The 27,139-nt window shown below is 43.3% G+C and overlaps 1 protein-coding gene across 1 annotated transcript in view; it reads right to left on the minus strand.

The window, feature by feature from the left end:
- Nucleotides 1-24,194: 24,194 nt before the first annotated feature.
- The window catches only part of EMCN (endomucin), a 42,129-nt gene continuing 39,184 nt past the window's right edge, over nt 24,195-27,139 (minus strand). Inside the window, exons 9-10 of the mRNA XM_056855822.1 lie at nt 26,781-26,854; nt 24,195-24,422 (exon numbers count right to left, since the gene is read on the minus strand). Coding sequence (XP_056711800.1) covers nt 26,781-26,854 — 74 coding nt within the window. The 3' untranslated portion in view covers nt 24,195-24,422. The remainder of the gene's footprint in view (nt 24,423-26,780; nt 26,855-27,139) is intronic.

Below are 27,139 nucleotides of genomic sequence, written 5' to 3' on the forward strand. Positions count from 1 at the left end.
CCTGAAGCAAAACAAACACATGCCTTTTTTTTTTCCTCTGGCCCAAGCCAAAATCCCACAAAGCCTCTTTACCAGAGGCGATAAATAAAGAATTAAATAAGGGCCTGGCTGTACACACCACAAACAGCGACCCTTCTGTCAAACTGCCTTCAACTTCTGGAAAAAAAAAACCTATCATTTGTTTCCAGCTGAAATCTAAACAGGCCTATTTGGGTTGGGCTATGCAGATGGACGATCTTTCCCCCTTGCCATGGAATAAATGAATGCAAAAACATCTAGACTAAACAATCCCTCCTATTATGAGCACAGGGAGGTTCAATACCTCCACCAGCTCCTGTTAGGCTATCCCCTCTGCTCCAAGTAGGGAGCCAGTCTCCAGGTGGGACCTGGGGATCCCCCGGACTTACAGCTCATCTGCAAACTTCAGAGATCAGTTCCTCTGGAGAAAATGGATGCTTTGGAGGGTGGACTCTATGGCATTCTACCACACTGAGGGGTCCACTCAGATCCAGTGCTGGGTTCCCCAGGCACATGTCCTTCTCTGACCTTTTCTCCCAGGACTCAGTCTTTGGTGTCCAGTTCTATCCTGACAACTCTTTGTGCAAGTTTCCATGAGTGGTTCTCCTCAGATAACCTTCAGAAAACAAGGTTATTCCTGGCTTTCTGTCAGATGACACAACAAGGCAACTGCCAAAGCAAATTCCTTGAAACTGTTAGTGATTCCAGGAGATAGATAAAAATCCAACCCAAACACTTTTCTTCAACGTCTCTCGATAGTATTAGACATTTATACAAAGTGTGGATTGTACATCAGCCGACTTTGCATGTGAAATGGGCACAGAAGATACTCAGGTATTTATAACATTCCCTTGGAAATATATATTCTCTCTCTCTCTCTCTCTCTCTCTCTCTCTCTCTCTCTCTCTCTCTCTCTCTCTCTCTCTCTCTCTCTCTCTCTCTCTCTCTCTCTCTGTGTGTGTGTGTGTGTGTGTGTGTGTGTCTTAGGGTTGCCAGCTCAGGGTTGGGAAGGAGGACGGGGATTAGGGAATTTTGGTTGATTTTGGGGAGGACGGGGTTAGGGAATGGGAAGGATTTCAATGGGGTATAATGCCGTAGAGTCCCCGTTCCAAAGCAGTCATTTTCTCCAGGTGAACTAATTTCTATCTTCAGGAGATCAGTTGTAATTGCCGGAGATCTCTAGCCACCACCCGGAGGTTGGCAAGCTGTGTGTGTGTGTGTTGTGTGTGTGTGAGTGAATATAAAAGGCAGTGTTTCTGGGTCCTTGTTCTCTATTTGTATAGGGACCATATTTTTTAAAAAGTGGGAATGGACTAGAACAATGATTGGAATTTTGACACAGGAAAGAGTGGGATGTGCTAAAGATATTTGCGAACAATGTTTGGGATGGGAACTATGCAATCACACATTTTAGTATTCTATTCCCAGCCAGCCCCTTCCACGTTTTAACAATAAAAACAGTCTAGAACAAGTGCTTCCAAAATAATCTAGAACATTTGATTCTGGGGCATCATAACAAAGCAATATCATTTAATAGTACCAGTTGCTGCACCACATTCCTAAAAGATCCATTATTCCAGGGAATAAATGGTTTATGAAAAACCATCCAGGAAGTGCAGTTACAAAACTACCAAGCTGACATACTAGGGTTGTGCATATCGATATATCTGAACCGAAAATAAACCAAAAATGAACCGTAATTAGAAGTTTCTCCAGCAGTCAGGTTTTGGTTTTACCGAATGCCAAAACCTGGGAATCTTCCTGAAGCTGAATAGGAGATTATTCAGTTTTTTCGGGTCGGCTATTCGCCTTTTCTCAGATGCACAGTTCTGTGCTTTCTCCAATTTTCTATCTTTTGTTTTTAATTGGTTTATTAGGGCCCCATAATTGGGGCCCTTTTGAGGTGGGAGTCGTGTAATCAGAGCCAACTTGGTCTGACCAATCAATTCAGTGGGTTGATCTGGATCAAGCATGTGTGTGTAAAGTGCAGTCAAGTCGCAGCCGACTTATGGCGACCCCTTTTGGGGTTTTCATGGCAAGAGACTAACAGAGGTGGTTTGCCAGTGCCTTCCTCTGCACAGCAACCCTGGTATTCCTTGGTGGTCTCCCGTCCAAATACTAACCAGGGCTGACCCTGCTTAGCTTCTGAGATCTGACGAGATCAGGCTAGCCTGGGCCATCCAGGTCAGGGCAGATCAAACATAAAGGTTATTTAAAAGACGGGGCTCACCAAGTCCAGTCTGGAGGGGTATACTTCTGAACCTGAAAACCAATGGAAAGCTTGCTTGCAAATGCCTGGAGGATGGGGCAACCCCTTTGTGGGCCCATAAAATTGGACCCCCTGTCCCAAAGTTCACCAACCTTCGGCGACCATCTAAGGAGAGTCCCTTGCAGCCCTGCCAATTCCAAGTTGGGAAACTCCTGGAGATTGGGGGGTGGAGCCTGGAGAGGACAGGGACCTCAGTGGCATACAGTGCCATAGAGTACACCCTCCAAAGCATCCATTTTCTCTAGGGGAACTGGTCGCTGTAGTCTGTGGATCAGCTATAATTCTGGGGGATCCCCAGGTCCTACCTGGAGACTGACATCCCTAGGGGCAATGCCAAGGCCCAAGAAGGAGGAGGCTGGGCCAGGCTGGGCTGGACTCAGGTGCCATGACTGGCCAGATGACCTGGGGTAGCCTGCAGGCTGTGAGAGGACAGCAGGGGCCAAGAGTAGCCCAGGAGAGTGACCAGGCCCTGATGCCCCTGCCTGAGGTCCCAGAGGCCCTGAGAGGAAAGGGGGAGTTGAAACAGCCCTGGGAGGTGGGCTGAAAGCTGAGGGAAGACCTCTGAGGCCAACAGAATCTGATAAGGTGGGCTGGCAAGAAGACCTTTGGCCCAAGGGTGACCACTCAACAGGCAGTGAAGGGGCCGGAGCTAAGGCCTACTGGGAACTCGAAGGAAAGGTGGTGTGAAGGGAGCGCTTAGGAAGCAGTTCTGGAGGTAACAGCGTGGCACCAGCAATGAACGCAGACGCCAAGGAGGATCTTCAAGGGACCTGACCATAGTCCAGTGGCCAGGTACCTGACCTAGGGTACCAACTCTGGGCTGGCAAATTCCTGGAGATTTAGGGATGAAGCCTGGTGAGGAACCTCAGTGGGGTATAATGCTATAGAGTATATCTTCCAAATCAGCCATTTTCCCGACAGGAACTGCTCTCTATAGTCTGGAGATCAGTTGTGATTCTAGGAGATCTCCAGGCCCCACCTGGAGGTAGGCAATCCTAATCCCGCTCTGAGGCCATGGATGACAGTGACATTATTTTTTTAAAGGAACAGAACTCTTAGTTCTGCAGTATCCCATAACAACCAACATGACTATGCAAGATGATGAAAATGGTACAGTATTCCAAGAAATCTCTGAAGTACAGTATTCCAAGAAATCTCAGAATCTGTTCCAGATACTTTTTTTAAAAAGGGATGAAAATACCTGGTTGTAATTATACTGTTTTGTAAGTCTTAGAACCCAAACAGTCTTATTCATAACCCTCTTCAGTTTATCTGTGCAATCCTTCCAAGTCCAATTGACTTTAATGGGCTTAGAATGGTGTAACTGCTTAGGATGCCACTGAATAGCAGGTAATCCCTCAATGCAATGTTTGAGTGTCCATTGACAGCAATCACAGATTTCCCTTCTGTTACCAGGCAACTACAAACAAAACGCTGAAAAACAATGCAGCAGCAATCCAGTTAACAATCATGATGAAAACCCGTGGAAACTAACAACACATGAAGCTGCCTTATACTGAGTGAGACCATTAGTCTATCAAGGTCAGTACTGTCTACTCAGACTGGTAGTGAACACAAGAACATAAGAAAGGCCATGCTGGATCAGACCAAGCCCCATCAGGTCCAGCAGTCTATTCACATAGTAGCCAACCAGGTGCCTCTAGGAAGCCCACAAACACACCACTGCAGCAGCATCCTGCCTGTGTTCCACCGCACGCTGCTCTGATTCTGGAGACAATACATATGCATTATGACTAGTATTCATTTTGACTAGTAGCCATGGATAGCCCTATCCTCTGTGAACATGTCCACTCCCCTCTTAAAGCCTTCCAAGTTGGCAGCCATCACCACACCTCCTGGGGCAGTGAGTTCTACAATTTAACTGTGTTGTGTGAAGAAATACTTCCTTTTATCTTGTTTTGAATCTCTCACCCTCCAGCTTCAGCAGGTGACCCCATGTTCTGGAATCATGAGAGAGGGAGAAAAGCTTCTCCCTGTCCACTTTTTCCATACCATACATAATTTTATAGACCTCTATTATATCGCCCCTTAACCTTAAGTGGCTCTCCAAGGTCTCAAGCAGAGGTCTTCCCATCATTTACTGCCTGAGCATTTCCACTGCAAACACCAGAAGTTTGCAGGGACGTTCTGCCTGCCAAGCAGATGCTCTACCACTGCCCCCTGCCAAAGTTAGTCATGACTTACTCAAGGGCCATTGCTTTCAATAGGGTTTAGGTCTGCTTTACACATTACAGCAGTGGTGAGCCATCATCCAATCTTTCAAAAGAAAAGATTTAGTAGAATGTCTCTCTTCCACATGCTGAGATGGACACAATGCTATGCAAACGTGTCTTACTGTATATCTTAATTGGCTTAATTTTACACAATTTAATAGACATTAAGGCAAACCTGTTTGTAATGATGCTACTGGAGCAGGTGCATGTTATTTTTTTAATGGGATGCGATACTTGTCAACAGCCAGATGTTGCTTTGCATGCTGTATCTCCTTCTCATTTTCATGGATGAGCATCAGCCCAGAGCAAGCAACTTCAGTCTCAGATTCCAAGCCCTGACAGATATGTCTATACTGTGAATTCCCAGATCAATTTTTTAGACATAAGAACATAAGAAAGGCCCTGCTGGATCAGACCAAGGCCCATCAAATACAGCAGTCTGTTCACACAGTGGCCAACCAGGTGCCTCTAGGAAGCCACCAACAAAACGACTGCAGCAGCACCATCCTGCCTGTGTTCCACCGCACCCAAAATAATAGGCCTGCTCCTCTGATACTTGAGAGAATAGGTATGCAGCATGACTAGTATCAATTCTAACTAATAGCCATGAATACCCCTTTCCTCCATGAATATGTCTACTCCCCTCTTAAAGCCCTCCAAGCTGGCAGCCGTCACTACATCCTGGGGCAGGGAGTTCCACAATTTAACTATGCGTTGCGTGAAAAAATACTTCCTTTTATCTGTTCTGAATCTCTCACCCTCCAGCTTTAGCAGATGACCCCGTGTTCTAGTATTATGGGAGAGGGAGAAAAACTTCTCCCTGTCCACTCTCTCCAAACCATGCATAATTTTATAGACCTCTATCATGTCTCCCCTTAGCCGCCTTCTTTCCAAGCTAAACAGCCCTAAGCGTCCTAACCGCTCCCCATAGGACAGTTGCTCTAGTCCCCTCATCATTTTGGTTGCTCTTTTCTGCACCTTCTCAAGCTCTGTAATATCCTTTTTTAGGTGTGGTGACCAGAACTGTACACAGTATTCCAAGTGTGGTCTCACCATAGATTTGTACAAGGGCAGTATGATATCAGCAGTTTTATTCTCTATTCCTCATCTAATTATGGCCAGCATGGAATTTGCCTGTTTTACAGCAGCCGCACACTGGGTTGACATCTTCATTGAGCTATCCATTACCACCCCAAGATCCCTTTCTTGGTCTGTCGCTGCCAGCACAGATCCCATCCCATTTTCTCTTATGAAAGCCAGCATGATCCAGAGGATACAAAGTTAGGCAGAGATCTGGGAAGCTTCACTTCAGTTCCTAGGTTAGCAGTAGATTCACTTCCCCATTGCCGTTCTGTAAAATGGGTGCGCAGATCGTTTACCATCTGGTTGTACAACAAAATATATAGCCGCCCCAGCATTATATCTTTCACTCTTAGAGGTCCCATCACACCATAGGGCATATACAATGGCAAGATGTAATGCTTTCCCCTCAGCCATAACAGAAGGCCGGTATAAAACGGTACCATTGGAAGAGTGGTTTTGTCCCTGTGGATCAGGGAGGATCGAGTCGATGGACCATATCATATTGCACTGTAGGTTTTATGAAGCAAGTAGAATGAAGCTTATTTCTCCAATAATAAAGTGATGGCATGGAATTACCAGTGCCGAAATAAGCCAGAAACTATTATTTGAGACAATCCCGGAGTTTATATTGAATTGTGCTAGATTTTTAGCGATAGCCCTTAAAATTCGCAAAGATAAAGTGGTGATCTAAATGAAGGGCTACCTAGCAAAGATAACTTGCTTTATATATGATTTGTTGGGCTTTATATATATATATATATATTATATATATATATATATATATTATTTATAGTCAGCTTCAAATTTTATTGTGGGGTGTTGTATCCCATCCATTACATTTGGATGGCGGGTTAGATATACCTGTGTATTAGACTTTTTGCAACTTTGCTGGTTATGTACCGAATAAAGACTTGACCATCTGCTTGTTGTGAAGTTGGATGAGGTAAGGCAATTTCCCCCCCTTTCCTTGACCCATAGGTTTTGGGTGCTGTCTTTAGGGTGCACCTGGTGTCGCACCATTGATCTAAGTTATGGGCATGTGAATAGTAGAAAAAGTATTTGGGTTGGGCCGCATGGTCGGAGAAAAGGAGGTTTTAGCCATGCAGCTCACAAGGACTCTGTGGCCTGGAACACTTTTCTGAGCTGTCCAAACACATCTTTGCTTGATTTGAATGAGAAAGCTGGATTTTAATATGAAAAGAGGAACAAAAGAAAGTTCAGCATATGCTAGGCACTAAGGGGTGGGGTGGGATTTTGAGTATGTGATATTACAGCATTGAAACATATCTGGCTAGAGCAGCAGGGAGGAAATTGTCAGGTGTGCATGTAGACCAATGGTTCCCAAATGTTTTGGGCCACTGCCCCCTTGGTTCCACAAACTCAACCCCAGCACCCCCTACCCTATCCAGCAACAAAGTTGAAGGGGCCCACCTCTAGCACCCCCTGCTGCCCCTTGCCTCTTAGTGCCCCCCTAGGTAACCCCACAGACCCCAGGGGGTGGCACTGCCCACTTTGGAAACCACTGATGTAAACTGAAACAGTCTTTATCCTTATAACGCATAGTGTTGCTAACATCCAGGTGGGGCCAGGAGATCTCCTGGAATTATAACAGATCTCCAGGCTTCAGAGGGTAGAATCTATGACATTATATGCCACTTGAGGTCTCCAGGAATTCCTAACCCCAGAGGTGGCAACCCTATAGTTCCAGAGGGGTCACTGTACTAGTTTGTTGCAGCAGAAAAGAAACGGGAGTTTTAGGGCAGACACATTAACCACATTTTCTTCCATCATAAGCTTTGCATCTGAAAAAGTGTGGTCAACTCCATAGAAATATATGTTGGAATAAAATTTTGTTCATGCCCATCTTTGGTTAGTGTTTACTACATTGAATGTAGCTCATGTTTCAGTTTAATTTTCAAGTGTCCTGCCAAAGAGCCTTGAGGCCAAAAAAAAAAAAAAAAAAAACCTCTCGAACCACCTGCTGCAACACGTGTTTCTTATTACTGAAATTGAAATTCACTGTGCTATTTTTGTCGTGCTACAGCTTGGGCAAACATGGCTAGGTGTCTCTTAGGTGGTTTGCGGCTGCTCTGTGGCTCACAGAGTAGTCCTAAGCAGAGTTACACCTTTCTAAACTGAACTTCCTGGTCTTAGAAGTATCTCAGTTTAGGATTCCACTGTCACAGACTTTTTTGAATAAAAATACTATTTTATTAAAAGTTTATATATTACATAAAATCAAATTGCACACATACAGTTTCATACATACAGTATATGGAGACTTCCAAGGGCATCGGTATATACATTACCTTCTAGTATAATCTATTTGTGTTTTACAAAAGGATTATTTAATTAGTAATCTATTCTAGGTTCATTGCTAATGTTCCCACTGTAGACTGACAAAAGCAGAGTTATATTTGATCATTTGTTCTATTTGTGAGAAATAATCACTATATCTTATTGTCTATACTTATCTTTCAAATTATCTATGCTTTATTCTGTCTCTCCTCTAACCATTCCAAGTGAATCTATTTATTATAATCATTTAATCTATTACATATATGCTGCTTTTCTAATCTAAAAAAATGTTTGTCATTTATCCTGCTTTACTAAGTTATAGTTTCAATCTAGCATAATCATAGTAGGGTTTCCATTACTTCTGAAATTTATCCATTGATTTTCTTTTCAACAAGTTCGATAATTTTGCCATCACTGCGTATTCAGCCATTTTTTCTTGCCATTTTTCCAAATCTGGGATATCTTCTTGCTTCCACATTGAAGCCAAAACCACTATTGCTGCTGTAGTCAGGTAGCTAAACCGGTCTCCATAATTTTTATCTAACTTCTCAGGTACCATTCCCAGTAATTTACTTTCTGGTTCTAGTGGAAAGTTGATTTTTAATATCTTCTGCATTTCTTCGTGGATTTGTATCCAGAATTTCTATACTTATTTGCATGACCACCAATATATGATATTTGAACATCGACATGTGATCAAAGAAGGGCTGATGAAGACTTGGATGAAAACCAAAGATAGACTGAGTCCAACGCCTGGTTTTATGATGTCACCTACCAAAGTATATCTTAGTATGGCAGAAAAGAAGTCAGCAGACTTTATAAGATATCAGGACATGCTAACTAAACACGCAAAAATAAAATTGGGGGAAGAAATTAAGAAAGAAGATAAGAAGATTGGATGGCTAATGTATAATCAAATGGTTGCAAGATTTAAGCAAGATTGTTTCCATCAAGGTTAACTTAATGAAAATACAGAATTTGAAACACTGGTCAATAAAGATCTATCTTTATAGATTATCTATCTGCCTTAGATAATTTGGTGTTTGCATTGTTTCCTAATTCTGCGATGCTAGTCCTAGTGCATAATTCACTGGTTGTTTAGGCTCTCTGGTTGCTTTGTGTTTATGTTTTGTAACCTGCTTTGAGTCTCAGGGCTTTTATACATGGTTTTTCCCCATTAGTTCTGCCCCCATACTACTTTGCCTTATCCCTTAATTTCCACATGCAATTTTGTGCCTTTGGTTATCACTTGATTGGTTGGTTTATTTGTTTCCTGTCGTTCCCCCCCCCCCCCCATTCTTTTGAGACCACTTATACCATGATCCTTTTCTGGAAGCTGATTTTGAGTTGCCCTTTTCCTCATGTATAATGTTTCTGTTGGTTTTCTTTGGTTGCCAGCGACACATCCTTACACTTAAGAATCTTTTCTAGCGCTTTCATGGCTGCCCTTCCCAGTCTCAGTCTCTTTTTGATTTCTTGGTTGCAGTCTTCCTTTTGGTTGATGATGGAGCAAAGGAATAAAAAGTCTTGATCCCTTTCAGTTTCTTCATTGTCAGCCTTAATGTCGTGTAATTTCCCAGTAGTCATTACTTTTGTCTTCTTGATGTTCAGCTATAATCCTGCTTTGGCACTTTCTGCTTTAATCGTTAGCAGTAATTGTTTCAAGTCTTCACTATTTTCTGCAAATAATGTGGTGTCCGCCCTGACCTGGATGGCTCAGGCTAGCCTGATCTCGTCAGATCTGAGAAGCTGAGCAGAGTTGGTCCTGGCTAGTACTTGGATGGGAGAACACCAAGGAATATCAGGGTTGCTTTGCAAAGGAAGGCAATGGCCAACCACCTCTGTTAGTCTCTTGCCTTGAAAACCCTACTGGGTTGCCATAGGGTGGCTGCAATTTGACAGCATTTTACACACATACAATGTGGTCCCATCTGCATATCTCAAATTATTAATGTTCTTTCCACCAGTTTTCATGCCACCTTCATCTAAATCTAATTCACTTTTCCTTTTGATATGCTCTGCATATAGATTGAAGAGATAGGGAGATAAAATACATCCTTGGTTCTTGGTAAAATACATCCTTGGAGATAAAATACATCCTTATCTGACACGTTTGTTAATTGGAAACCATTCTGTTTCTCCATATTCTGTCCTAACAGTAGCCTCTTGTCTGGAGTACAGGTTGTGCATCAAAACATCAGATATTGTGGCACGCCCATTTCTTTTAAAACCAACCATAGCTTTTCATGATCCACACAGTCAAAAGCTCTGGTATAATCTACAAAACACAAGCTGATTTTCTTCTGAAATTCTCTGGTATGCTCCAGTAACCAATGTAAATTTGCAATATGATCTTGAGTGCCTCTTCCTTTTCTGAATCCAGCTTGAACATTTGGCATTTCTTGTTCCATATATGGTAACAGTCTTTGTTGTAAGATTTTGAGCTTCACTTTACTCACATGAGAAATTAATGTGATGGTCCGATAGTTGCTGCAGTCTTTGACATTTGTTTGGAATTGGAATGTAAATTGAACATTTCCAGTCTGTGGGCCATTGATTTGTTTCCCATATTTGTTGGCATATTCTTGTTACAATTTTGATGGACTCTGTTTCTGTGGCTTGAAATAGCTCTATTGATATCCCATCTACTCCTGGTTATTTGTTTCTCCCAAATTACTCTCAGTGCAGCTTTCATTTCACTTTCTAAAACTGTAGGTTCTTCTTCAAAAGATTCTTCTTGGGAGGAATCTGTCAACCTTTCATCTATTTTGAATAGTTCTTCAGTGTATTGTTCCTATTTCTTCTTTGTTTTGTTCTGTTCATGTAATGTATTTTCATGTTCATCTTCCAGCATTCTGACATCCTACAAGAGTTGCCAGCCCCCAGGTGGTGGCTGGAGATTTCCCACTATTACAACTGATCTCCAGGTGACAGAGATGAATTCACCTGGAGAAAATGGCCGCTTTGGCAATTGGACTCTATGGCATTGAAGTCCCTCCCCTCTCCAAACCCCACCCTCCTCAGGCTCCATCCTCAAAATCTCCAGGTATTTCCCAACCTGGAGCTGGCAACCCTAGAGCCTACCCAAATAGAAAGACTTCATTACCTTCTTAGCGGTAGTATGTTGCTAATGGGGCAGTCTCATTTCTTCCACGTGGACTCCTTTTCTCACAGCTATGAAAAAACGTTTAGTGTATCTGCTCTAGGGCATAACCATAATACCTTCTTCTCCAAATCCTGTAGTTCTGTGAGGGCAGGTAGGGCTATTTATTAGAAATCTTACCTGTCTCACATAAAGCTGTGACGTCCAGTAGTGGAAAGGCACAGCCAATCAATGGTCATGAAATGAATAGATATTGAAAGACAGATCTGCCGTTAATGTAGCAGGGAAAAAAAGGATATCACTAAGGTTGCCAACCTCCAGGTGGTGGCTGGAGATCTCCAGTTATTACAACTGATCTCCAGCTGATAGAAATCATTTCTCCTGGAGAAAATGGCTGTTTTGGTAATTGGACCCTATGGCATTGAAGTCCCTTCCCTCTCCAAACCCCACCCTCCACAGACTCCACCCCCCAAAATCTCCAGGTATTTCTCAACCCCGAGCAGGCAACCTTAGATATCATTATATTTCCTGTGGAAATGTTTTCCCTTTTCTGATCTGCTTAGCTACATCAAACGACATCAGGCCAACTGCAGAAAGAATTAACTAAGATACAAGCTTTCTGCTGAGAAAACCTTGAAGTAAGGTATCAAACACTGTCAGATCATAGAATAGATATACAGTTTAAGTAGCAGATTGCACAAAACAAAAATAAAATCATTGCTTGACTGCAAGTGTTTATCTGCAGCTTTGAATGAGTATATAAGATTCATTGCATTCACATCAAAGTACTTACAAGTGTTGTGCCTACATTTTCTCAGTAATACTTAGAACATCCCTATAAGGTAGGCCAATAATATCAGCTTTAGATGACAGACAGGGAGTAAGGCCTGAGACACAAAGATAGAAGAAGAAGAGTTGGTTTTTATATGCCGACTTTCTCTACCACTTAAGGAAGAGTCAAACCGGCTTACAATCACCTTCCCTTCCTCTCCCCGCAACAGACACCCTGTCAGGTAGTTGGGGCTGAGAGAGTGTGACTAGCCCAAGGTCACCCAGCTGGCGTCAGGTGTAGGAGTGGGGAAACAAATCCAGTTCACCAGATTAGCCTCTGTCACTCATGTGGAGGAGTGGGGAATCAAACCCAGTTCTCCAGATCAGAGTCCACCGCTCCAAATCACCGCTCTTAACCACTATACCGTGCTGGATAGGGACTTGTCTAACACCACTTCATGGCTAATCTTAAATTTGGAGACAGGCATCAGCCGACACTAGACTAGCTCTCTGCCACAGAACTGTGCTTGTCTTTGCAGTGAATCTTTGCTAGCATCTCCAGGCTCCAGCTGGCTGAGAAACAGCTGGCTCATCAACAAAGCCATTGCTTCTAAATCAACTGCCAAGGCTGAAGTTTGAAAAACTTAATTGAAAATTCCTTTCACACAACAATCAATAGTTCCACATTGCCAAAGTTGTTGCAAAGATAAATCATTTGCTGGTCCATCTTTTATTATGGGCATGGCACAGTATATTTAAAAATAAATATATATTTCACAGCTCTTCATGTTCCTGGATGTGTCCTAAATTAGACAACAAGAGCTTAGGAAGAGACCAGGAAAGAGTCCTTTAAAATGCATGTGCCTCTTTTGTTTTTTAAGCTCCTGCTTTGCACTTTGAGAGGCAGAATGGCACAGTGGGCAAAGTGTGGGACTAGGATCCTGGGAGACCTGGGTTTGAATGCCCACTTCTACCATGGAAGCTTGCTGGGTGACCCTGGCCTAGGGTTACCAGGTCACCCCTCTCCTCCAGCGGGAGGTTTTTTGGGGCAGAGCTGTTGAGGGGACCACATGCAACGTGATTACGTCACTTCCGGTTTACACCCAGAAGCCCTGCATTGCAATGGGCTGCTTTACCATTCAACCCCCCAAAATGCTAGCGCCACATCATGACGGGCTGATTTACCACTCAAACCGCCAAAATGCTAGCGTTTTGGGGGTTTGAATGGTAAAGCGGCTCGTCACGATGCTGCGCTTCCGGGTAGGGTAGTACCTCCAGGTACTAGCTGGAGATCTGCTATTACAACTGATCTCCAGCTGATAGAGATCAGTTCACCTGGAGAAAATGGCCGCCTGGCAATTGGACTCTATGGCATTAAAGTCCCTCCCCTCCCCAAACCCTGCCCTCTTCAGGCTCCACCCCAAAAACCTCTCACCGGGGTGACAAAGAGGAAACGGGCATCCCTACTTCCAGGTATAAACCGGAAGTGGTGTATTCACATTGTGTGCAGCCTTACGCACACAATCCCCACTCCTGATCCAGACGATGGTGGGCAATTATCAGCCAATCCAAGCAACCTGGCAACCCTACCATGAGCCCATCACAAACTCTTAGCCTGGCCTACCACACAGGGTTGTTGTGAGAAAATGGAGGAGGGGAGAGCAATGTTCTAAGTCACTTTGAGTCTCAACTGGGAAGAAAAAGTAGTATATAAATAAATAAACAAACACAAACATTGTACAGCCTGCTTTCAGTTGCCACTTCCTGCTGTGTTATTGAGCCAGATCAGACACGGGAGCAGCATGGGTTAGTGCTGTGGCTGTATGTTTGCTGACACCTGAGATACTTCTACCACCCTTCAAAACTGTCTTGGGGATGCACCCTGAGAGTAAACAAGTAACAAAATACAGGAATAGTCGCTGAATTCTATCAAAAACATTAATCTGAATGAAATGGGTGGCTCTGCTTTAGAAGAATACTTTCCCAAAATTTTGGTGACCAATACAAAAACTGGAGGGAGGGCCTGCTGCTCTATCAACAAAGAAGTACTCCATCTTCTTGCACTATCACACACAAAAACCATCAACCATTTAAGACTACAAAACCCATGATGCTAGGTATAGGCCTATCATGCAGTGGGACTGTAAACAAACAGGCAGAAAACACCTGGGCAATATACAGCTAAAGGAAGGGGACTATCCAAAAATTGAAAGGGCTGGTGATTTCTTTGTAGCTCTGGGTTCTCAAATGGGTTTCAGAACAGCTCTCCCACTGAAAGGTGATTTTTTTTTATACCTTGTATTTGACCAACTTCTGCTGGTTAGCTTGTTTGCTAGAAAATTTGCACCTTCTTCTCCATTCCAACACTGAAGTGAACTTTTTTCTGCCCTTCAGTCTCACATGCTCAGGCTGTGAGAGACATGTGCCTGAAGCTTTTGGCTTTGTTCTCTGAGGTAAGAGAAGAAGCAAAAGCTTTGCATCGCTCCTTCATGGACCGGGTTTCACATTTCCTCTAGACAACTGCTAATGTCATTCTTCCCTGTATCACTTAGATCCTTGACTGCAGAGAAACTTTCTGTAGCGATATTACAGCTCCCATTTGTTCCTCTACATTCTGCAGTCTGAGAGGCACAGGTGAATTCAAACCTCCACAGTGTTCAATTCCTTTACATTGCCGATCCATTATCTCTCTGGCCCAATCCATCAGATATGCTGTTTGTGTAAATTCTAGAATAATTAATGCAGCTTCAAAAGCACAGGGAAACAGCCAATTTGCACATCAGACTGGGCTATGCAAAGGCAGACTGTATTTGCATAATGGCTACCGCTTGGCTAAATTTAACATTGGCTCTGAATACCAACAGCACACTAATGATCACATTCCTGAAGCGGCTGCTGAAAACAGAATGGGTCAGGTGTCTCATTTTCACATAAGGGAAGACGCTAGGACAAACCACGAGGGCATGCAAACATTTCCTTCCTCTGCTAGGCACTTTCCATTTGGAAAATATAAATATTTTGGGGAAATAACTGGGGTCCTGACCTGTTCAAGGTCAGGATTAAACATGGTGTTTAAGACTCTGTGCATTAGGTCCTGGGCAAACTGATATGAGAATGTGTGGTAAGAAGTGTTCCTTCACTCAAGCAGACTGCCTGGTATCGACCAGAGCCTGGACCTGTTCTAGTGTGGCTCCCACTTCTTAGGGTCGCCAACCTCCAGGTGCTAGCTGGAGATCTCCCTTTATTACAACTGATCTCCAGCCAATAGAGATCAGTTCACCTGGACAAAATGGCCGCTTTGGCAATTGGACTCTATGGCATTGAAGTCCCTCCCCTCCCCAATCCCCACCCTCCTCAGGCTCCACCCCAAAAACCTCCCACTGGTGGTGAAGAGGGATCTGGCAACCCTACACTCTTTGGAACAGCTTCTTTGAAGAGATGATGGGAGCTTAGGGAGGCCAGGTCTCCTGCTTTGGCGAGAGACCTCCTGTCCTCCGCCAGCTCTGCCTGCCTCCACTCAGCTGGGTGGCAGGGGGAAAAATGTGTGTGTGTGTGTTGACATCACACCAACACCATGACATCACTTCTGGCATGACCTGGAAGTGACATCATGTTGGGTAACATGCTAGTTTTTACCGTAAGCTCTGGTTACATCTTAGAGTTTGGGGTAGATGTTCTTGCCTTGAAAACCTTATGAGGTTTCCATAAGTCAGCAGTGACTTGATGACAATTTACATACAGACATTAGCTACTGGTAGAGTTGCCAGCTCTGGCTTGGAAAATTCCTGAAGATATGGGGGTGGTGCCCAGGAGGGAAGCTCATTGGAGATATAATGTCACACCCTGTGATAGATCAGTTGTAATAGCAGGAGATCTCCAGCTAGAACCTGGAGGCTGGCAACCATAATGATTCTATGATTCAGTTAATTCTTGCATGACTCCCGTGACATCACTACATGGCCCATTACAAATTCTTCTCCTGATGATCTATGCCACTTTGAATACCATGCTAATAGCCTTTACCTCCTTTCTTATTTTTTCCCATCATGCCTCCTTTGACTTTTTTGTTTGTTTTCCAAATTGGGTACCCTACTAACAGCAAATCCATTACCTCCTTTTATGAAGCTATTGCTGGAGGAGGCAAGCACAGAAAGCAGTGAGACTCCAAAAGGACTGGGATTTCAGCATACATAACTTTCTCTAGATTCCATTCCTTACCTATACATTGGCTTTGAGAATTCATTTGAATAGAATCCACATGCTTCTGCTTCTCCAGAGTCACTTCTGATTTAATTAGGGCAGATGTGTAAATGTGGCGGCTCTGATGAGAGCAGAAAGGTAGGGTATGAGTTTTGTAAATAAATAAAATAAATAAAAATATTTTGTGTGGGGGAAGGGGTCTGGTGGTCTGTATTGCTGTCGGGAAGAAGTAGCATCGCAGAATAATATCCAACTCAAATGGCTTTGTTACCAGAATGTCCTGTTAAAGGACAGGTCAAAGAGCATGCCTACTGTGACATCTAGTGTTTAACAGAAACACCTTCAGGTTGATCCACCAGTTCCCCAAATTTTGAATGAAAACTAGGCCACTGCTACATAGCCTGATCTTGTCAGATATCAGAAGCCAAGCAGGGTTGGCCCTGGTTAGTTCTTGAATGGGAGACCTCCAAGGAAGTCCAGAGTTGCTATGCAGAGCGAGGCAATGGCAACCCACCGCCCCCAAATGTCTCTTGCCTTGAAAATCCTACAGGGCCATTATAAGTCGACTGTGACTTGACAGGACTTTCCACCACCACCACATAGCTGTTTTGTTCCCACATGAAGTTGGCTTACACTGAATCATACCATCGGTCCATCAAGGTCATTATTGTCAACTCAGTCTCGCATCAGCTTTCCAGGCTCTCAGACAGAAGTCTTTCACATCGCCTATTACATGGTCCTTTTTCAGTGGAGATGCTGGGGATTGAGCCTGGGACCTTCTGTGTGGAAAGCAAAGGCTCTTCCATTGAACCACATCCCCTCCCAAACAGCCTTTCCCCCTGAAACTACCCAGTATTTTCACACATTCGTGCACCTTCTGGCTCCCCCTTGCTTTGCTGAGATATTTCCTCAACCTGCTTTGAGATTATCTTTTTTGAAAGGTCGCAGGCAAACCACAGTTGCCCCAGAGTGGGTAGGAAGGTGCACATTTTTTTCAGGCACCGTCCACAGGCAACATTTTCCTTACCTCAGCCCCCTGAAGAAGAAAAGAAGAACAAGAGTTAGTTTTTATACCCCACTTTTCTCTATCTTTAAGGAGTCTCAAAGCAGTTTACAATGACAATCCCTGCCTCTCTCCACAATAGGCACCTTGTGAGGTAGGTGGGGCTGAGGGAGTTCTGAGAGAACTGTGATTGGTCCAAGACTACCCAGCAGGCTTCACGTGTAGGAGTGAAGAATCAAACCCTGTTCTCCAGAGTAGAGTCTGCCGCTCTTAACCACTACACCACAGCTGCCATTCCTGCCCACCACTGCCCTGTTTTTGAGCATTTTTGGACAAAATAAATCAGTAATTGACATAGTGGTATAGCAAGCAATATGTCAATTACCAGATTTTTTTAAGCCTGACAAAGCCCTCTGGTGGCATTCAGGGAGTAATGGCAGCCCTGGGGTCTGAAGCAAGTAAAATGTCGGTAAAGTGACCGCATGGACACTCCATTACCATTGCAAATGCCTGTTTGTTTACAGCAGCAACAAGAACCACACAGAGAACATGTGGAAACATTACGGTTGCCAACCTCCAGGTTGATGGGAAGATTAACAGATATCAACACCACTAACCTTATGCTGTAATCATTCATAGTATGACTGAACTGTATGATAATTCACAGTGGGTAGCCGTGTTAGTCTGTCTGCAGTAGTAGAAAAGAGCAACAGAAATGTCCTGGAAGGTTGAAATGTTCTCCCACTCAACCTTCCAGGACATTCTGTTGCAGATTTAAGAGTAGCAGTTCTCTTACAAAGGAATTTCAAAGGGAGATTGGAAAGAGAAACTGCTGAATTACAGTTGATATTCAAACTAAAGTCCATGCATTTACCTGGGCTGAATAAAGACCTTGCATTCATGGCTCATGACCAATGCTGATTTCTCCACATCCATCTCTCTCCTGGACATCACAGACTCTTCTGCATACCACACCAAATCCCATCATGCCTGCTATTCACATTTACATACTGTTAACATTTGCATACTAATGCTTGTCTGAATTCACTCTCCTCTACTTAAAGAGATGGATTCACATTCTAGCTGTATCTGAAGAAGTGAGCTGTGGCTCACGAAAGCTCATACCCTGCCAGAAAATATTTTTGTTAGTCTTTAAGGTGCTACTGGACTCTTGAACTGTATGAACTTACCAGTGAAAGGGGAAAGATAACAAACCAGACAGTATGTTTCAAGCCATGATAAACCATTTTTATTTGACAATAACAAAGCCTTAATTCATTCATTATTGAAATCGCCAGTAGGCTTTTTAGAAGGAGAACAGTGGATAAGGAATGGCTGTTTGGGGCTGGTGGCTGTGAAGTGGGTCTGCCAAGAAAGAAAATGAAACAGAGAGCAGGAGCCGTACATATTCTGTAATTCAGTTGTGGCTTTGCATCAAAAGATGGCAAAGATAGTTACAGTTGCAGCAGGGGGAAATAAGAATGTGTGAGACCTCGTCGAGCAATTGAACAGAAAGCAATAAATTCTTCTGCAGTATGTCATTGTGGTTCTTAAAAAATATTGCCTGCATCCTTAATATATCTTGCATGTCAAGAAATGCTTTTACTGCACAGCTTCTGCATATCTGTGACAAGCATGGCATCTTGGGACAAAAAATACTATGCAAATTTGCCAGGAAGTAGCTTCGCTTAAGCAAACATTTAACAAGACTTAGTAATTTTGCATTTTCTTCTTTCAGCTGCACGAATGTGGATTTTATCGATTTAATTTATATGCTCATATCTGGGCTCAACAGCATGAATTTGTCGGCTCTATAGTAACTCTACTGAGGTGTGAGGCTGTTAGGAGGACAAATTAATGCTTTCGGAAAGAGGCTGATTTTGTTAATCTAGTCAGGAAGATAAGCCACATCATGTATGTGGACCAGAGGAAATGCATTCAGAACTGGAATTCTAATCTTTGTTATTTGGGTTTTTTTTGGGGGGTGGGTTTGGTAGGGCTTCTTTTCCAGAGGGGAAAAGATACATATCTGAAGAATGCACTTACTGTTTGTAAACCCAAATGAATTCTAAACGAAATATATATCCTTAAAATATACCAAAAATGGTTCAAAATAATCATAACTTATACGGATGGGCTATCAAAGCAAAACCGACTTATGGCAACCCCAGCAAGCGGCTGTCAAGGCAAGTGAGAAGCAGAGGTGGTTTGCCATTACCTTGCCCTGCCAAGTCTTCCTCAATGGTCTCCCATCCAAGCACCAATCCTATTTACCTTCTGAGATATGATGAGATCAAGCAACAGCATGCCGCCTTCCCTATTTTTGAAATAAATTGGCGTAGTCCCCATCCTAAACCATACAGAGACAGGGTGCTGGAGAGCCAGTATGGTGTAGTGGTTAAGAGTGGTGGTTTGGAGCGATGGACTCTGCTCTGGAGAACCGGGTTTGATTCCCCAGTCCTCCACATGAGCTGCGGAGGCTAATCTGGTGAACTGGATTTGTTTCCCCACTCCTACACATGAAGCTGGCTGGGTGACCTTGGGCTAGTCACACTCTCTCAGCCCCACCTACCTCACAGGGTGTCTGTTTTGGGGAGGGGAAGGGAAGGTGATTGTAAGCTGGTCTGATTCTTAAGTGGTAGAGAAAGTTGGCATATAAAAACCAACAATTCCTCTTCTTCTCCTCTCAGGCTATCCTACATCAACAGGTTGCTGTAAGGATAAAATGCAGGAGACTAGAAACATCTGTGTCATTATGAACTCATTGAATAAAAGTGTGATTACAGCAGGTGTTCCAAGAGCATCTTGGAAGTTTCCCAGAAATTAGTTGAAGATAGTTTTATGCCAATGGGTTTTTTAGGTGGCTTGAATTTGGCAGAATAATACATTGTATTGCTGTCATAATATTAGCAATGAGGGCACAATATCTAGTTATTAATACTTGGGGAAGCATCCCAAGCAGTGCAGTAGTAATTAGAAATCAGTATCTGTGACACTGTACTAACAAGAGATTTATTCTGAAGAGAGAACTGTTTTTAAGACAGTGGTTCCTTCCCACAGATTGCACGCAGATGCTGCAAGCTTTTGAAACAATTCAAAAGTCAGGTACTATATGCGAATTTTGGCAGAGCAGAGATCCTTCTTTCAAACCACCTTCAGCTTGTTGGAAAACAAAATCCTTTGTGTATTATCTGCCTGAAAGCAAAAAGACCTGAACATATAGGAGAGGAATACATAAACAGGTAGTTAAAGATGGTGGTAGAGGAAATTAAACAGAAATGTGGTGGAACCTTGAAGACTAACTAAATTTATTTCACTGTGATTTTTAATGAGTCAGAACTCATTTCATCAGATGCAACCGAAGGAGAGGGAGATGGGGAGGCAAAAGAGACATGTCCTGAGGCTTCAGATGAGTAGCATTTCTTGGAATCTGTTCTTAATGCAGAATAAATAAAAATAGAGTCACTGAGTTTCACATGCTGTATTTTCACCTACAATTGAATAGTGAAATAAGCTCTCTGGAATCTATTTGTTTTAACACTCCGTGTTGACTATTTGCCTCCTAAATTTAATTTTGCCGTTTAATCATTCAGGGTCTTCTTTCCTTCATGCTTTCCTTCATGCATTGGATAACAACCCTGTTGTGATAAAATAAATATATAATGGCTTATAGCAATACCCAAAACTTACATCTGGAAGAGGGAAGGTTTATAAAAATTATCTCTACCAGATCCAAGCTTTGGGTATTACTAAGCCATTATATATTTATTCCTAGCAAAACAGTAGGGAGAGTTTTTCTTAGCATTTGTTAAACTAAATTCCAAAGCTGACCAACAGTTCCACTGGAATCATAACGACCCTCAGTAGCCATCTTGTAAGAATTGAGGAAGCAAAGCCCATCACCGATATCTAGATAACTTGAATTTTATTTTAAAGCATTCATGGCTGAGGGTGGAGATTTGAATCAGGGTCATAGTCCAATGAAGGAGGAATAGCTTTTTCCTTCTTGCCATTTTCCCAGTTAAAACTGTAACACATCTCTGCTATTTGCTCCAGAAGAGAGTCAAGGATAGAGTCACTTTTTAGAAGAAGAGTTCATTTTTATATGCCAACTTTCTCTACCACTTAAGCAGGGTTGCCAACCTCCAGGTACTAGCTGGAGATCTGCTATTACAACTGATCTCCAGCCGATAGAGATCGGTTCCCCTGGAGAAAATGGCTGGTTTGGCAATTGGACTCTATGGCATTGAAGTCCCTCCCCTCCCCAAACCCCACCCTCCTCAGGCTTCGCCTCGAAAACCTTCCGCCGGTGGTGAAGAGGGACCTCGCAACCCTACACTTAAGAGAGACTCAAGCCGGCTTACAATCACCTTCCCTTCCCCTCCCCACAACAGACACCCTGTCAGGTAGGTGGGGCTGAGGGAGTGTGACTAGCCCAAGGTTACCCAGCTGGCTTCGTGTGTAGGAGTGGAAAAACAAATCCAGTTCACCAGATTAGCCTCCACCGCTCACGTGGAGGAGTGGGGAATCAAACCTGGTTCTCCAGATCGGAGTCTACTGCTCCAACCCACTCTTAACCACTACACCACACTGGTGGAGAAGTCACCACAAAGTAACTCTGCCCTCAAGTATTCAGTGACATGACCACTATATCAAAAGGGAATTTCTTGGGGACTTCTTCACTTCAATCACAAGTGTGTGAATTGGCTGGAATAGACCCTTCAAATCACAGGCACATGAAGTTTATGGTCAAACTTGCATATATCATTATTCCTTTCTAGCATTTATCATGTAATTGAGCCCAGCTATCTGTATTAAAAATATTCTTTTGAGGAAACAAATCCCCAAACTCCTTCCTCTCATCCCTGTATTATTACAGAATGCCAAAAGCATGCCATTAAAGGAAGGATTAGCTTTCATAAATCTATTGAAGGGACTGTTGTGTGCAACCGCGGAAACTTTTATGGTATTAGTGGAATGATTAGGGCTGAACAGCAAATACATTTTGCCAAGGTAACCCAAATTCTGTAACTAAAAGGTGGCAATTCTGCAGACATTTACTGAGAAATAAGCCCTATTGAATACAGCTGGGCTTATGTCTAGGTAAACATGCATCCGACTGGGCTGCAAATTATGCTTCAGTAATTGTTTATTTGGCATACTTAATACTGCTTCTGTTGGCAGTAGGAAGGAGGAGTGAGGAATAAGGACCCCTCTGCTGACCTCTGGAATACCTGCTGAGTTTTCATCTGTTAGTGACACTTCACTAGGCTTTGTTTTTGTGAGTTAAAGTTCATTTTGCTGGAACTAAGGCTGGGGTGGCGGGCTCAGAGCCAGCCTGCTGTAGTGGTTAAGAGCAGCAGACTCCAATCTGGAGAACTAGGTTTGATTCCCCGCTCTTCCACATGAGCGACAGACTCTAATCCGGAGAACCAGATTAGATCCCCCAATCCTCCACATGGAGCCTGCGGGGTGACCTTGGGCTAGTCACGGTTTTCTCAGAACTCTCTCAGCCCCATGTACCTCACATGGTACCTGTTGTGGTGGTGGGGGCGGAAGGTGATTGTAAGCCATGTTGAGACGCCTTACAGTAGAGAAAAGTGGGGTATAAAAACCAACTCCTCTTCTTCAGGGGGCAAAAATCTAGGCCCATGGTCACTAGTGCCCCTAGAGCTATTTAAGTAATCTGATTGTTTTTATAGAATATTTGGCTTGCATCCCAGTAGCAGAAGGGGGCTCTGGGGTAAATCTTTGACTGGGGGCCCTTGATGGTACTTTGCAGCCTCATAATTTGAGATGAGATTCATTTATGTCTGCTTCATTGGTTATGTATTTGCTTTCAGGTTCAATTCAAGATGTTGTCTTTGATTTTTAAATCCCCTTCTAGCCTGGGACTCACATACTTGCAGGACTGTGGACTGGATACTAGCATTTTGCTCCATTGGTGCCTATCAGGATGTGTCCATGGAAAGTACTTTCTACTGGAGGAAACAAACAGGTGTTGATGGAACAAAATGGTAGGATTCAGCCCACTTTTTCGCCATATATAGCCATTCTCAATTTCAAGCTGGAAGAGCAGAGTTCATTAGGGGTCCATCAACCCCTAGAATGAAAATGATGGGAGCAAAGACATTCTCTGGCAGTTCCTGGTTGAGAGCCAGAATGGTGTAGTCATTTGGAGTGGTGGTTTGGAGTGGGGGACTCTGATCTGGAGAACTGGGTTTGCTTCCCCACTCCTCCACATGAGCGGCGGAGCTAATTTGGTGAACTAGATTTGTTTCCACACTCCTACACATGAAGCCAGCTGGGTGACCTTGAGCTAGTCACAGTTCTCTCAGCCCTACCTACCTCACAGGGTGTCTGTTGTGGGGAGGGGAAGGGAAAGTGATTGTAAGCCGGTTTGATTCTTCCTTAAGTGGTAGATAAAGTTGGCATATAAAAACCAACTCCTCTTCCTCCTCCTCCTTCCCTTTCTGAAGCGGTGAGCAGGGAAACTTCTCTTTTACTTTTCTGGAGGGGCTGCAAGACTTTAAAAAATAGTTGGACCCTTGGCACATGAGTCTGCTAGGCTGGGTTAGGGCTGTTGAAAAAAAAGCAGGATAATTCGGATTCAGGTTTAAATGGTCTTTCCTCCCCGGGAAATCCCAAATCCTGAATTTCCCTATACCAGTATAGGCAGGAATTCTGGTTTAAATTCGGGATTCCTGAAAAATTCAGCCATTTAAAGCCATTAAATCACTTTCGTGGCTTTTCACGGCTCCTGGGGGGACATTTTGGCAGGTAGAGGTCTCAAATTTTCAGGGTAGCTTGAAGTAACCCTCCTTGCAAGAACACCCATATTTGGTGAAGATTGGGTGAGGGGGCAGAAGTTATGGGGTCTTGAAGGGGGCGCCCCCTTCTCCATTAAAACCAATGCATGTATACACTTGTATATGCATATACATTTAAAAAGAAATGTATATACATTTAAAAAGAAATAAAAACCACCATCTCATTTTGCCCTTGTTATCAGGGAATCCTGATTCACAGCCCTGTGAGTGGTTCAGCTGTTGCAGTCTGTGGTATAAAACTCTTTATTGGAAGTCCAAGAAATTGTGATAACAGTTTGCTCCCTTTATAGGAAGAAAGTTTTAATGTACAAAACTATTAGTCAAATATTGAATGCTTTTTTCATTAGTAAGATGTGAAAATTTCAGTTTTTATATAGGTGGAAAGCAATAAATATATACTATACACCAGTGACATCAGAGACAAAAAGAAAAAGAGGCTTTCCAACGGAAAACAGCAGGCATAGACATGAGAAAGAGCCAGTTCAGAGTAACACGTTATACAGTAGTTAAATGTGCATATTTTATTTGTCTGTTGATCCACAGTGTTCCAGGGGGAATGTCTGCTTTGTTGAGTGAATCCAGCAAGAAACCATGAAATAGGAATTCTTCACACCTGAAATGACCAAGGTTTGGCAGTTATTTCTCCTCACAGGATCATTCTGAGTCAGTTATATGAAGGTAACCTTGGCTGATTTTAGGCTGGCAAAATAAAAGGAATCTTATTATCGAGCAGCAGGAGTAATCAGAAGGACGTGCAAGTGGAAAGTTCTGCTTTGAAATCTCTCCAGCCTTTCTTAGGTTCAATTGAGAAATCATGCTGGTAAGCAAAAGAACCAGGCATTGAACATACCCAGGCCTCCAAGGCTGCGTTATCATATTCATTTTCATTACATTTGTATTTGGCCCTTGCACTGGGCACATACGGTTCACTGCCATTTTCCAGTCACATCACCGCTCTATAATGTAGGTTAGGCTGACAGAGCGTGGCTGAACCCGAGATCATCATGACAGAGTGGAAGTCTGAATCTGGGTCTCCCCAGGCCTAGACTAACCATCACACTACACTTAGGGTTGCCAACCTCCAGGTGATGGGTGGAGATTTCCCACTATTACAGCTATTACAACTGATCTCCAGTTGCTTTGGCAATTGGACTCTATGGCATTGAAGTCCCTCCCCTCTCCAAACTCTGCCCTCCTCATGCTCCACCCCCCAAATCTCCAGGTATTGCCCAACGCAGAACTCGCAACCCTAACAACACTAGTACCTTCCAGTCACACCAGTGTGTCTTCTAAGTCTGAGGGGCAGAGTAGTTGCAGAATGGTAGTACTTTGTCTCTCATCACACATTATGGAGTACACAGGTTGGGTCCAGGTCCCCTTCCCTGTCTCCTGTTGTAACAGTCACACATTACTTTTGGGTTTCCTCAGTTCCTGTGCACATGGTGCCTGATTCGGACTGAGACTGTGATAACCATGGAGAAAGGACTTCAGCCTTCCCCCCATGCAAGGTGTCCCAACCTACAATGGTCCCTGGGATGTGCTATCTGGACCACTGGATAAACACACAAGTACACTCATTGGTTTCCCCAAATAGCATCCCTCCAGGATTGTTTCAGATCACTGCAGTGAACACCAGTTCACTGGACTTGGTATACCATCATGAGGGGAAAGGACTGACAATTGCTATTTACTTAACATCATTTTTGTAATTGAATTGGAACTGTAGTAAGATAGGATGATCTAGAAAGGTGCCGTCATATAAAAGTGGTGATTGTGGACTGCATTGCCTTGTACCTTCGTAATCCCACATTCAGCACTGCTCATAGTATGCCAGCCTGGACAGTTTGTTGTGCATACTGTCATTTAATTTTTGCCTAGTCCTATTGCATTATCACTGTCATTCAATTTTCATAGAATCATAGAGTTGGAAGGGACCACCAGTGTCATCTAGTCCAACCCCCTGCACAATACAGGAAATTCACAACTACCTTCCCTACACACCCCCAGTGCCCAGATGGCCAAGATGCCCTCCCTCTCATGAACTGCCTAAGGTCATAGAATCAGCATTGCTGACAGATGGCCATCTAGCCTCTGCTTAAAAACCTCCAGGGAAGGAGCACTTACCACCTCTCGAGGAAGTCTTTTCCACTGAGGAACCGATCTAACTGTTAAAAAATTCTTCCTAATGTCTAGACGGAAACTCTTTTGATTTAATTTCAACCCGTTGGTTCTGGTCTGACCTTCACCATCCTCCATATGACAGCCCTTCAGGTACTTGAAGATGGTTATCATATCCCCTCTCAGTCTTCTCCTCTTCAGGCTAAGCATACCCAGTTCCTTCAACCTTTTCTCATAGGACTTGGTCTCCAGACCCCTCACCATCTTTGTTGCCCTCCTCTGGACGTTCCAGCTTGTCTACATCCTTCTTAAATTGCGGTGCCCAAAATTGAACACAATACTCTAAGTGAGGTCTAACCAGAGCAGAGTAAAGCGATACCATCACCTTGCGTGATCTGGACACTATACTTCTGTTGAATTCCTAGTCCTATTACAATGTTCACCAGATGTCCTATGCTGGATAATTCTTTTCTCTTTCTGTATTCCGTAATCCACCTTGAGTCTCAGTGAGCAAGGTGGGCTATAAATAAGCTGAATAAATAAATAAACCAGCCAGCCAGCTAGGAGATAAGAACAGCATTGCAACTATGCACCATTTTGTTCTATGCAATTAACAGCCATGGGGGGGGGGAAGTGGACAGAAATTTATAGCTCTGTTATGGATGATGGTTGAGCAGCAGCAGCAGCAAAAAGGGCTGAATGACAATAAAGGTAATAGAGAAATTAGCAGAGCAATCCTAAATCGAGTTACTCCCTTCTAGGTCCACTACAGTTAATGGACAGACAGGTATAACTGCTTAGGATGGCATTGTAATTCAGCTTTCAGTAAACCAAAGGAAAACACTGAACGCACTCATTTGTTGCCCAAATGTGAAGAGGAATCATCATGCTGCCGAGTTTTATTCTTCCCCTGAGATGAGTGTTCTCCTAAAAAATGGAAGATATGAGTAAATTACTCACCTGGAAACATAATAAAGCCAATGTTTATTGTATCAGCCATAGGCCATTGCTTTGGGAAGACAGCCATAACATAAATATACATCCAGACACATGTATCCCAAAGATGACAGCCATAGCACACAGCCACAAAATAAAAACAAGTACAGTACTTTAAAAAACCACCTTGCCCAGGAAAATTCCACATTATTCTACATTGCTGCATGTTTGGAAACATTCCATTGCTGTGATGACTGCCCTCCTGGAAGAAACTTA

The sequence above is a fragment of the Euleptes europaea genome, chromosome 9 (genome assembly GCF_029931775.1).
Source record: "Euleptes europaea isolate rEulEur1 chromosome 9, rEulEur1.hap1, whole genome shotgun sequence".
In the NCBI taxonomy this organism is placed as follows: Eukaryota; Metazoa; Chordata; class Lepidosauria; order Squamata; family Sphaerodactylidae; genus Euleptes; species Euleptes europaea.